The sequence below is a fragment of the Lonchura striata genome, chromosome 32 (genome assembly GCF_046129695.1).
Source record: "Lonchura striata isolate bLonStr1 chromosome 32, bLonStr1.mat, whole genome shotgun sequence".
Lineage (NCBI taxonomy): Eukaryota > Metazoa > Chordata > Aves > Passeriformes > Estrildidae > Lonchura > Lonchura striata.
Window position 1 is genome coordinate 2,578,368 of NC_134634.1, and position 12,327 is coordinate 2,590,694.

A 12,327-nucleotide genomic window follows, 5' to 3' on the forward strand; every position below is an offset into this window, starting at 1 on the left:
TTAAAGAAATGCAGGCAAAAAAAAAAAAAAAAAAAAAAGTTTTATTAGCTTTTTGTTTGGAGTATGAAGAAATTTAAAGAAAAATTCCTGACCAACCTAATTTTTTTCACCAGTAGTTTAAAGAGACTGCAGTGACTTCTTCACTCTGTGTTTTTTAGAGATGATAAGACATGAGAAAAAAAGAGGTGCTCATTGTCAGGGAATTTATACTGAGTTTTTTTTCAAGTGGCAATTTCCATAAAGAAAAGAACCAGCAGCTAGTTATCATATGCCAAGAATGCTAAAAAATCTGGAAAGCAAAAGAAAACCTTTTTTACAGCATGTAAACACATCTTGTTGGCTTTTGGAGCCAGCAAGAAGAACTGATTGTGGAATGTCAGGAAACATAAATAGTCTCCTTTTTTTGGGAGCTTTGTTTGGAGTTTGTAAAAAATCGTGCCCAGGGCTCTCGTGATTTACACCTGGGGACCTGAGGCACTGCCATAATACACAGAATATTGGTTGTAACTGCCAAAAGAGAGATTCGGGACCCAAACACATGGGAATGTTGGAGAGATTCAGCTCTGATTTCAAACCCATGCTGGCTACTCCCAAAAAATCCTCAAATCCTTGATTTCCATCAGATGCTGAGCTGAAGGAGGAGTTGGGGGTGGGGGCAGAAATCTCTCTGTGGTCTTAGCATTATTCTTGGTGTCACCTCACCCAGACGGGAACGTGACAGAGCCCAACAGCCTCAGATGTCCAGGGAAGCCTCCCACAGGTAAACGGAGCCAAATCCTGCAGGATTTGGTCCCATGGATGAGGATGGAATTCCTTCGTTCCTCAGCCCATCCACCTGGCAGCTCTCCTGCATGGGAGAGAGCCTGGCCTTGCTTTTCATCTCTGTACCAAAATCAGCATTTATTGAGGAGAATGGGCTGGGGGAGACTCCTCTGCTGGGTTTTGTGCCTCCAAACACGCCCAGCTGGGAAAGCAGAGCCATGTGAAGCTCCAGGGTTCTGTTTCTCCAGGATAACTTCGACTCCTCCTGCACATCCAGTCAATGGGAGCTCGTCCCCTTTGAGTCTCAGTGTGAGAGTTCAGTTCAGGCCCCCAAACCAATCAAGATCAGGCTTTAAAACCACTAAGTTCAGTTTACTTTTTATTAACCCTCTCCCAAAAATATCAGCCTTTTCTCGGAATGAAAACCTTTGAGACAAATGGCAGAATTCTTGAGGTTTTGAGTGAGAGCAGGATTTTCATTCAAAGCTGGACACATGGGTTGCTGAGCTTTGCTCTGGGCTGCAGAGGTCAGTGGGGATAAAAGAAGATACAAAAAGTGGCTCAAATTGTTAAAATTTGACACAATGGCAATAACAAAGCTCCGTGTTCCAAAGCAAATTAACCATGATGAACAGTAAGGGCAATAGGCAAAGATAGCTTGTTTTCTGTCTGCTCCTGGTTTCTGAGGGTATCATCATTACTTCCCTGAACAAAACCAAAGTTAGGAGTGTTCTTAAACACTCCAGTGGCTTCTGGATACTTCTTCTATTTTTGTTGAATTTTTTTGTGTGTGTTTGTTGAGTTTTCTGTTTTAAAATTTTGATAAATTCTTTTTGCTTGCTGCTTGTTGGAGATAGTCTGTCAGCAACCCTGAAAGTCAAAAGTAGGGGAAAAAAATTCCTTTAAAATAGTAGTGGTCTCTTTGCACACTTTGGATATGTTAATTTTCATTTTAATTGTTAATATATTCACCAGGCAAAGTAATGAATGTGCAGAGTTGTCTATTAGGTTTGAAGGGATATTTGTGCATCCTGCCAGTACAGAAACCTGTGAGCAGAGTAAAAGCAGGGTCAAAAAAGACAGTGCAGTAGAGTGGCTTATTAATTTTATTATTTAATTCAGTTTTGGGCCATAGCTATCTCTGCTGGTTTTTCCCCAAAAAATTATTTGTGCAGCTGTTGTTATTAAGTCCCTCCTTTCCCAGACACTTCCAGGCATTTAACTTTCCTTATGCAAACAGAATTCCGCAGCAATGCTCATCCAAATGTTTTAATTCCTATCCATGTTCTGCAGAACTAAGTATTTTCATTTTTCAATGGAGTAGTGCTTGTCAAACCTCCAGGAAACATCAGGATTCTCCTTTTCTTCTGTGGTTATTCAACAAAAGAGCAGAGAAAATCCTTCTATCAAAGTTCTCATTTAAATCACTACTGAAACCTGGGCCTGAAAGGGTCTCGTCCAGCACCATTTTTGCTCTTTAATGGAGCCTGAATGGAAGCCCAGACCTGAGGCTTTGTTGATGAGACAAAAATACAAATAGGAGACGTGGAAATAGTGCCTTACAATGCATCCTACTGAGTTTTCCAGCACAAGCCATGGTTACTCATAACTGGAAAAGTGTCAAGCTAATGCTTCTGATTAAAGATGGGTGTGAAGTTGCACAGTTTGGGCTTGGTTTGGCTCATCCCCAAAGTTCCAAGGCACTGGGATCCAGAGTCCAAGCCTGGCTCCAGCCTCACTTCCCGAGCCATTACATGATTTAGATATTTCATACTATACTGGTAATGTATTAAGACAAATTAAATGTTAGGTTTCACGTGTATCATTAAAAAAAAAAGGGGGGGTGGGGAGAGAAAGGGGAGGAAAGGTTACATTAACATTGTGTTGTAAATTTAACGCAGCTCCAGATGCCTGAAAGTTGTGGGGTTCTTTTACTATAATTCTTCAGTTTGGAGAGCAACACCAGCTGCTTTGTGATCCTCTTGCCTTCCTTTTTTAACCAAATGCAATGGTTTTGTGCTGTTGAAAACTATGTTTTACATCAGAAGTTAAGGAATGTGTGATCATTATTTTAGTGAGGTTTTTTCCCCCTGTAGTAACATGATTTTATTGTGAATCACTACTTCAATGCCTGTCAGTGGCTAAAGTAGGGAAAGGGACTCTTTCAAGAACTAAATGAAAGAGAATATTTCTAGAACTAAGGGATACTTGCATAGTTACTTGATGGCTGCCCAAAACCCACAGAGATTGAGCAATATATCCCTGTGAATGTAACTGAAACAAATATTGGGTTGTTTATCAATTAAAATATTTCCAAATAAAGCTGGTGGGTGGAAAAGTGAGGCAAAAATCATCCTAAAATTACTTATTCAAACACAGGGTTTGAGTTCAGCTCCTCTGCAAATTGAAAGTACATAGGCATTGTTAGTCAGGGCTGTGTTCTCAGTGAGGGATCCTCCCAGGAATGGAACTTAAAATAAAAATAAAAACCCCAAAAATGATGCCCTCCATTTAATGAGGAATTCTCCTGCAGAACTTGATTGAAGCCCAGTGATACTTTAATGGTAATGACCGGTGTGTGAAGGGGGATAATAATTCTGGAAAATTAAGATGAGGCTTTTCAGCTGAGATGCTTCAGCTGAGACCTGGTGCTCACACATTAGGCTCCTGTTGATTGGGAATTCTGTTTCCTCCAGGAGCACAGTGATTAAAAAGGTCCTGGGTGATTAAAAAGTGCCAGGGAGGGATATGAGGCAGCAGACATTGGTTCTAACAGTGCTCAGCTTTGAACCGATGTCCTTTTTTAGGAGCAAAAAGTAAAGGTCAGCAATTGCCCTCTGTTTTCAGCAGAAAACATGACATGGAATGTTTCCTGGCAGGTACCCCCCCCCTCCTCTAGATGCTCTAGGGAGGAAGAGAAAGGAAAAATAACAAGGTGCACCCCTGGGGAGGTTTCCTTCCTGACCTCGGAGTGGTTGGATCAGTTCATCATCAGGCACGTGAGCAGAGCTGGCTGGGGCTGGGGTTTCTCCCAGCTCGCTCTAACCCAGGGCTCGGAGGGGTCTGTGCCACTCAGGGAAATGGAAAATGATTAAGAGGGGTGGGATGATGTTGGGAGTTAGGAGTGTAGGCTGTAGGAAGCAAAAAGGATGGCAAGGATAGAACATCACTGCCCTAAATTGGAATCCTGGCCAGGCTGGTGGGGAAGGAATGTGCCAGAGACCCCCGTGGTCAGGCTGGGATATGGCTAGGGATCACTGAACTGCTGGTAGAGGTGAATGCTGCATGGAATAATCATGATGGGGGACTAATTTCCCAGGCAGAGATTTTAAAACAAATGCAGCTGGTGTCAGCAGAGCCTGGGCCTGTTACTGGAGGGGGCAGATTTCTTCATCAGGTACCGACTGACCCAACAAAAGGTGATGATGTTTTTTTAGATTCTGTGTGAGTAAGGGAAGGAGTGACTCAATTGCAAGAGAAAAAAATACTCAAGGAGCTTAACGTGCTCAGATCTGAAGGCCAAATATCCATGGGGAAAGACAGTTCCCAGAGTGATGTCTCATCCTTTAAAAACAAACCACAGATGAGATCCACTCAGTCTCAGACTGCCAGCAGGAAGGAGGGGGATTTGTTGCACTGTGATTTCTTGTTTGGGTGCAATACACTGGATTAACTACAGTCAAAGGAGAGCAAAATGACTTTGGAACAGGTGCAGGAATGGGTCATTAAGGGGACAGGGGCTGGACAAGGGCATGGATCAAATCCTTGCACTGAGGAGGGTGGAACTGCTCTCTGAAATTACCCTCGGGAAGGTCAAGAAGGGAAAGAATAATTTTAAAGGTAATGTTAAGTATAAACTGACTAGGAATAAATTTAGGCTGTAAGCCATAAATTCCCTCATCACCAGGCTTTAAAACAAGACCAGTGTCAAAGGCAGAAGGTGGAAATTGTTGCAAATGATTTTATGGAAGCAGCTCCATGGTTTGCCTGTGGATACTAGCAGCAGACAAGGTGTCAGTGCCCCAGGAGTGGTGTCCAGCCCCTGTCCCAAGAAATTTCAGATTCCCTGGGGTGAAGGGCGAGTGCCCAGTTTGCTGTCAGCTCCCAGTCTGCAGGCTCAGGGTCCTGGAGAGGATTTCCCAAAAAATTCCATGGAAGTTTTGAGCAGAGTGAGGCTGCTGGCATCTTTCACATTGTTTATCTTATTCCTCATCCATCTCTGAGGCAAACCCATCAAATCCAGCCTCTCCTCCTGTGTTACTGCCTCAACCAAAATTCCTGTTGACATCAATGGGAGCCCTATCCAAGTCCAGGCAGCAGGATGAGGTCGAACATCTTTCCTTCCCCTCAGCTGGAAAACAACAACAACAGTAATAATAATAATAATAATAATAATAATAATAATAATAATAATAATAATTTTAAATCCTCATAGCAGGTTTTTTTTTTTTTTTTTGAAAAGTTAAAATAACATGGTGCTGTGACTAGAGAGTTACAAGGGAAAGTGCATCAGGAATGCAATATTGTTTCCAGATGTACAATGTCATAAAGAATTTTTTCCACACTTGGAATGGTAACAGGAATTTTTTGAGAGAGATCATTTACACAGTGATGAGATATGTTACATGTAAGTAAATGCCTGTATGCCTGGAATGTTTGTACCATATGTCTAAATAGGTGTCTGGGACTGATACAGATTTTATATCTGGGGATGTGAATGGATTTGCATATCTGTGATTTGAAGAGCAGCACACTTTAGAATGTAAAAAATACTGATATTACATAGCTGGGGAGGGAAATTTGTAATACCCAGGTGAAGGTTTGTGAAGAAACACAACCCCCTGAGCTGTGCAGGGAGAGGAAGGAGGGGCAGTGCAGCTCAGAGAAGCCGAGTTTCAAGTGCTAAAGACACTAGGGCTGGATGTCACGGGAGGTGAACCCTCCGTGTGGGTTCTGAGCCAGGATTGCATTACAGAAATCCACCTGGGAAACAAAAATAATGTGGAGATCCAGCTCCAGCATTTCTCCAGGACTGTGGGAGAATCGCTGCTTTATGGCTCTGGCCTCTCTGCTGATAAGAAAACCTTTGCAGATTGGCAGGGAGAACTCAAGGAGTGTGAAAACAGCTTAGAATCCTGAATTTCCCCAGTGCTCTGAGGGAGATGGGATCTGTGTTTGGGAGGATGAAGAATTAAAACATTGCCCTCTCTATTTCCTTCTTGCTTGCTGTGCTCTGAAATCTCAGCAGAGGTGACAGTTTGGTCCAGCTTTTGGGTGGCACAAAATCTGAAGTTTTTATGCTGTCTGTGCCTAAAATTTGGCCCTCAGCCTCAATTACCCTGGTAATGGCCTCCCTGACCTATTTTGCTGTTCTCAGATCATTTCCCTTAGATTAAATTTTGCATTAGCAAATGGTGTTAGGTAAAAGATCATCCACTGAGAATAGGCAAAGAAGCCAAATTGTCATACACAACAAGTGGTGCCATCAGGGCAGGAAAAGAAAAACTCACCAGAACCATTTGCCAACACTGTGGGCGAAAATCAGAATTTAAATCCCCAGGGAAGTTTTCACATCACCTTTCATCAGCACTAAAGACAGGGCTTTTTAAAAAGGGCTTTGACTATTTTACGATGTTGGGCGAACAAGTGTTGTTGATAAATACGTGTTCAGGAGGGTATTGGCAAAAGTGCATAGAAATGGTTAACAAGGTAATGGTAAGAAATGTTGACCTTGATTTGTTTGGCTAAGATGTAAAGATTTTTGAAGGTCAAAGGTGTTCTTGTGTAGTGTTTTGGAGTCTAACTGTGTCTGACCCTCTAACATTAAGCTGCTGTGGCCTGCAGTTTTGAAGAGTGAAGCAAACCAGGGGGAAAGAGGGAAGGGGGAGAGAACAGGAAATGGAGTGAGGTGTTTCAGGAAGTTGTCAGGAGTTGACTGATTGATTCCAGATGGAAAGGGTCACCCTTCATGACCCAGGAAATACTCACTGGGGGAAAGCAGTTGGCTTGTGAAAGTGAAGGGCCTGGGAGTTAGAGACCATGGTGGAATGCACATTCCTCCTCCTTTTATCGAGAAAACATTGGTTTTTAATCTCCAGAATAAAACAATTGTATTGTGATCTCCATCAGGCAGGAGGGAACAGCTGGGGCAAAGTGAAGAAATTCAGTCATTTTGATGTCCACGATCTCACGTGTCCTTTCTCCACACCATGGGTGAAGAGTTGGGTGGTGGTGGTGTAGCAATGACAAAGATCTCTGCCAAAATTCAGATTACAGCAAAAAGGGTCCCAAACTTTGAGAAGGTTCTGCTCCAGATCTGAACTTTGCATCTCGTCCTGTCCACGAGGATGTTGTGTTTATTTACCCTGGATCCCAGCCTGTGACAGGCCAAGTGGCTCTGGCCCTCCTGTCATGGATGGGAGAGGTGGATAAAAATGGGACTGCACGTGGAGAGAGGTCTGGAAGTGCATCTTCCATTCCTGCTGGCCAAGGGAGCAGAGGATGCTCAGCACGTTTTCTGGACTGGTTCTTGCCATTACTCTGCCATTGCTGTGGGGATCTGTACATCTCCTACCAAAATGTGGCTCTTGTGCTGTGCACAGCCCAAGAGGTGATTCCAACACTGACCTCTGCTCTGGGACAGTGACAGGATCCAGGGAACGGCTGGAGCTGTGCCAGGGAGGGTCAGGCTGGAGATCAGGAAAGGCTGGATTTTGGGAAAGGCTGGATTTTGGGAAAGGCTCTTCCCCCAGAGGTGCTGGCACTGCCCAGGCTCCCCAGGGAACGGGCACGGCCCCGAGGCTGCCGGAGCTCCAGGAGGGTTTGGACAGAGCTGCCAGGGATGCCCAGGGTGGGATTTTGGGGTGTCTGTGCAGGGCCAGGAGCTGGACAGGATGATCCCAGGATCCCAGTGGGTCCCTTTTCCACTCAGGACATTCCATGGTTCCATTCTATGTGTGAACACTTGAAGCCTGCCTCTGTTCTCTCTTCCTGCGAGCAGGTGGGTGTGCATTTATCCCACTCGTGTAAGAGAGCTCAGAGATGTCTCTATTCCATAGTGTAACTGTATATATAAGACACACTTTTTATTTACATTTGGTTGCAATTTAAACACTTGTCATAAATATTTCAGACACTGGAATAATTCAGGCCTATTCCCCTTTGCCACAGCGTGTTCTGGGCTGGCCAGTGAGAGACTAAAATTTATTTCCATTGTTTAAGGGAAAATAATGAAGTGCATCTGAGTGGGCTCAGCTATGTCATGAGGGAAACGTTCCCTTTGGATGGAGTCACACCCCACCCTAATGGGAATGAGGAAATCAGTTGGCACACGAAAGCAACACATTCTGTGACAAGAATGCTTGAGAAATATAAGAGTACAGGATGACAAGAGCCTTTTGGAATGAATTAGAGTTGTCTCGAGAAAGAAAGTATTCTTTAAGCTCGCCTAAGCCCGGGGAGGGCAAGGTCTCTCCTGCTCTGTGCTGGATAGAGTTTTATCAACAATTAGAGCTTGACATTCTCTTACCTCGGCTGTGACATCTGAGGCTGTGAAAATCCATGAACACATCCAGGGTTTGACTCTCCATGGCTGTGCATTACTGTAGGTGTGGCAGTGGGATGGAATTAAGATCATTTACACGAACTAATGGTCAAAACCACTCTGTCAGAGGGCAGCTTCTTTCAGGAGTTAAAACACTGTTTGTTTTCCCCAAAAGTTTGTGGTTTGAAGTCACACATCTTTCTGGATTGGTGGGATTTAAAGCATTGGGTACTAAAAAACTAAAGTGGGGTTCATTAATATATACAGTTATTTCCTCTAAGAATTCAGATTGGAGGCCAGTCATGGAGACTGAGGCTCAAAACCTGAGGCTTGGTTTGGAGTGCTCAGGCTCAGATGATTTTTCAGGAGGCACCATCCACTCACATGTCAAAACCAGGCATGATATTAGGTTCTGTTTTCAAGGAGTTTTCATCCTGCAGGAGTTGGGTCATTTTACAGTGAGGCTTCTATACAGCCCGCAGGATGCTGTGTTAAATGCAATTAATGCACTGAGTGAAGTCTGAAAATATTTTCTCCCTTTCTTAAACCCCTGCAAGGCATGCTGCCATTTTACCAAACAAGGTTTAGCTGAACTGAATAATTAATCCTTAACAAGTTGAATTTCAAATCAACTGTTTACCTGGCTGTTTTTTTCCTTCTCTTTCTAAATATCCAGGTGGTGCTATCGACAACAGTGAACGTGGATGGGCATGTGCTGGCAGTGTCTGACAACATGTTCGTGCACAACAACTCCAAGCATGGGAGGAGAGCAAGAAGACTCGACCCCTCGGAAGGTGGGAGTTTTGTCTGGAGACCAGAGCAGAAATTACCCATTCTTCCATTTCTGTTTGTTTTCAGGAGGGAAGGAGAGCTAAGGGGGAATTGCAGAGCCTCAGGGGGTTTGGGGAAGGCAGAGGCAGGAAAACAGTGTCTACTGCATGCAAAATATGATCCTCCTCACATCTAAGGGACTGACTCCCCATCCCCCTGCAATTTATTAATTAGTATGTACTGCAAAGATGAAAAACACAGAAACACCAAGTATTATCTAAATTTCAGCCCTCTCATTCAGCTGGGATAGATTTGATTTCAGGCAAATTAGGCAAGATGACATCTTATTTAAACAGAGCTGTTGCAGCACAAGATGTGTATGAAAAAGTGTCACTGGTTCCCTTAAACAAACTGTGCACGGAGCCTAACGATGCGCAGAGGGAGCTGACACTAATTGATGTGAGTTTGTTTGGCTAAGCCAGACTCATGGCCAGCTCCAGGATGGGTTGGGGACTGTATTCAAGCAATTACAAATTCTTGTATCTGTTAAGTTTCAAAACGTTCGGCCCCTCCTCTCCCTCTTCGTTCCCGAAACATTCCACCTCTGGCACGCAGACAGTGCTCAAAAATGACTGGAAAATGCTGGGAAGTGCTATCAGTGCCTGCTTTTCCCTCTCCTGCAGCCACTGAAAGTGAGAAGAGCTGGTGATGTTAGTAGAAAAGACAAGCAAGGATATTATTTCATTATAATGTTTTGCTGCCCCACTTCTTAACTGTGCCCTGTATCAGCCTAAAAGAAGAATTAATGAACTGGAAGAAAATGATTGAATCAGTAAAGAATTCAGAGTGGTGTTAATTCTCCCCCAGCGGGCAGTGAAATGGTAGAAGGAAAATCCCAGGATTCCTAGCCTAGGAAGCCATCCAGTTTTTCCTTGACTGATTGGATGTGATTGACTGGCTGTTCAAAGGAGTCTCATGTTTTTGGAGCACTGCCAAAGTTCCCCTCCACCTCTGACCCTGTCAACATTGGGAATGGAGTGATGGATTGACTTTGGTTATGGCCTGGAAACCATATTGGGTTCCTGATGGGATGCATAGTCCATAGGCCTTGAACATATGGAAGAGAAAATAAAATAAAAAAAAAAAAAAAAAAAAAAAGAAAGACTCTATAAAATCAAGAAAATTATTAGAAATTGTCTCCTGATATGAATTGGAGGAGACATTTGATATTCCCATATCTTCTTTTACCCATTGATAAACGTAATGAATGTGACTCTACCTTTTTTTCCACAGGGTCTGTGTCTGTGGGATCATATTCTAATCAGGGGGTGTTATTTTGTTTTTTTAAAGCAGTCTCTGCACAATCATTTAAGCATTTCATTTTTACACCCACTACAGTTGGCCTATTAGGCTTTAATGACACAATGTTAAGTGCCAGTAATGAATAGGCAAGTAATTAACACTTGCGAGGCAGAAAACACTCCTTTATTTATTTATTTGTTTATTTATTTATTTATTTATTTATTTATTGAAATACTGGGGTTTGTGGAGTGGTGAGCAGCCTTCATGGGTGAGTGGCTGGAAGGGACTTGTCCAAGGCCTCTGCTAGCAGTGGGAATTCAGGAATTCCCAGGTGTGGATGGCTGGAGCTGCAGCTCTCAGCTGCAGTTTTGCATCACTTGGGATATTTGATGCTCACAGGAATTTATCCAGGGATTTACACCCAGGCCTCAAAGCAGCTGTGGGGGGATGAAAAAAGATACCTTGAAGAGATGTTTTGATGTCTTTATTTATTTTGTGCAGCCACGCCCTGCATCAAAGCCATCAGCCCAAGCGAGGGGTGGACCACGGGGGGAGCCATGGTGATCATCATCGGGGACAACTTCTTTGATGGGCTGCAGGTGGTGTTTGGGACCATGCTGGTGTGGAGTGAGGTGGGTATAGCTGCCCCTCTGCCCCTCAGCTGTGGAGATTTCCCTTTTCTGAGCAGGAACGGGGTTAATTCCTGTTCCTATTCCATGGTGCTGTGTGAGGTGGGACACAGAAACCCGCGTGAAGGGAATCCATGGAATGTGTTTTCTTTGCTCTGTGATATTATTGAATGATACCCAGAATGGAACGGAACAATTCTAGGTGTCTATAAAATCAAAGAAATTATTAGAAATTGTCTCCTGATATGAGCTGAAGGAGACATTTGATGTTCCCATATCCTTTTTTACCCACTGATGAACTTAATGAATGTTACTCTACCAATTCTTCCACAGGGTTTATTATTTACACAGGTTTATTTACATAAGCAAAGGAAGAGAAATAAAGAGGGGGTTTAAGTTTGGGAAGAAGAAAAAAAATCCATCTGGGCCCAGGATTAAGCCATGAATTAAACAATGGGCTTAACAGTACAGATTTCTTGATGCCAATCCATCCTAAAATGTGTGATCCTCTCCCTGGAGGCTAGGATCTAAACCAGGTGTATCCCTCTGCTGACCTATAGTGATAATTTAAAAAAAAAAGAGTTTTTCCTGAGGCCTGTGATGGCAGGTCATGGGGCAATGGTTTTACAGTGAACAAGAATAAAGTTGGAAATGAGGATGACATTTTTTATGGTGAGGCCCTGGTACAGGTAGCCCAGAGAAGGTGTGGCTGCTCCGTCCCTGGAGGTGTCCAAGGCTGAACAGGACTTGGAGAAACCCGGGATAGAGAAAGGTCCCACTGAGGGTGGGACTGGATGATCTTTAGGGTCCTTCCAACCCAACCTTTTCTGTGATTTACTCATGAAGTAAAAGAGCAGAACTGACACCTGATGGTGCCTCTGCTGTTGCCCTTCCCAGCTGATCACGCCTCACGCCATCCGCGTCCAGACGCCTCCCCGGCACATTCCCGGCGTGGTGGAGGTGACATTATCCTACAAATCCAAGCAGTTCTGCAAAGGAGCACCAGGCAGGTTCATTTACACAGGTGGGTGCCTGGGATTTGGGCTGCAGGAGCTGTGTTGGTGATTAATTAATTAATTAATTAATTAACCGTGTTGCTTGTCGAAGGCCACTCTCTCAGTGGTAACATTTGGGGGTGTAAGGAGGAGGTTTCCTAATTTCCTGCACATTAATATTTTTCCCAACTGCTGTCACAGCATGGGTCTGCCTACAGAATATGCAACCAAATATTTATGCTCAACCTGATTATATTTGATTTTTTTCTTTCTTATTTTTTCTTTTCTTGGAAAAGAGTCACACTAAGATCATTTGAAGAAGAAA

At 43.6% G+C, this 12,327-nt stretch overlaps 1 protein-coding gene across 1 annotated transcript in view; it reads left to right on the top strand.

The window, feature by feature from the left end:
* EBF2 (EBF transcription factor 2) overlaps positions 1-12,327 on the top strand; it is a 120,260-nt gene that overhangs the window by 88,905 nt on the left and 19,028 nt on the right. The window contains exons 9-11 of the mRNA XM_021546271.2: positions 8,982-9,099; positions 10,880-11,010; positions 11,905-12,031. Coding sequence (XP_021401946.1) covers positions 8,982-9,099; positions 10,880-11,010; positions 11,905-12,031 — 376 coding nt within the window. The remainder of the gene's footprint in view (positions 1-8,981; positions 9,100-10,879; positions 11,011-11,904; positions 12,032-12,327) is intronic.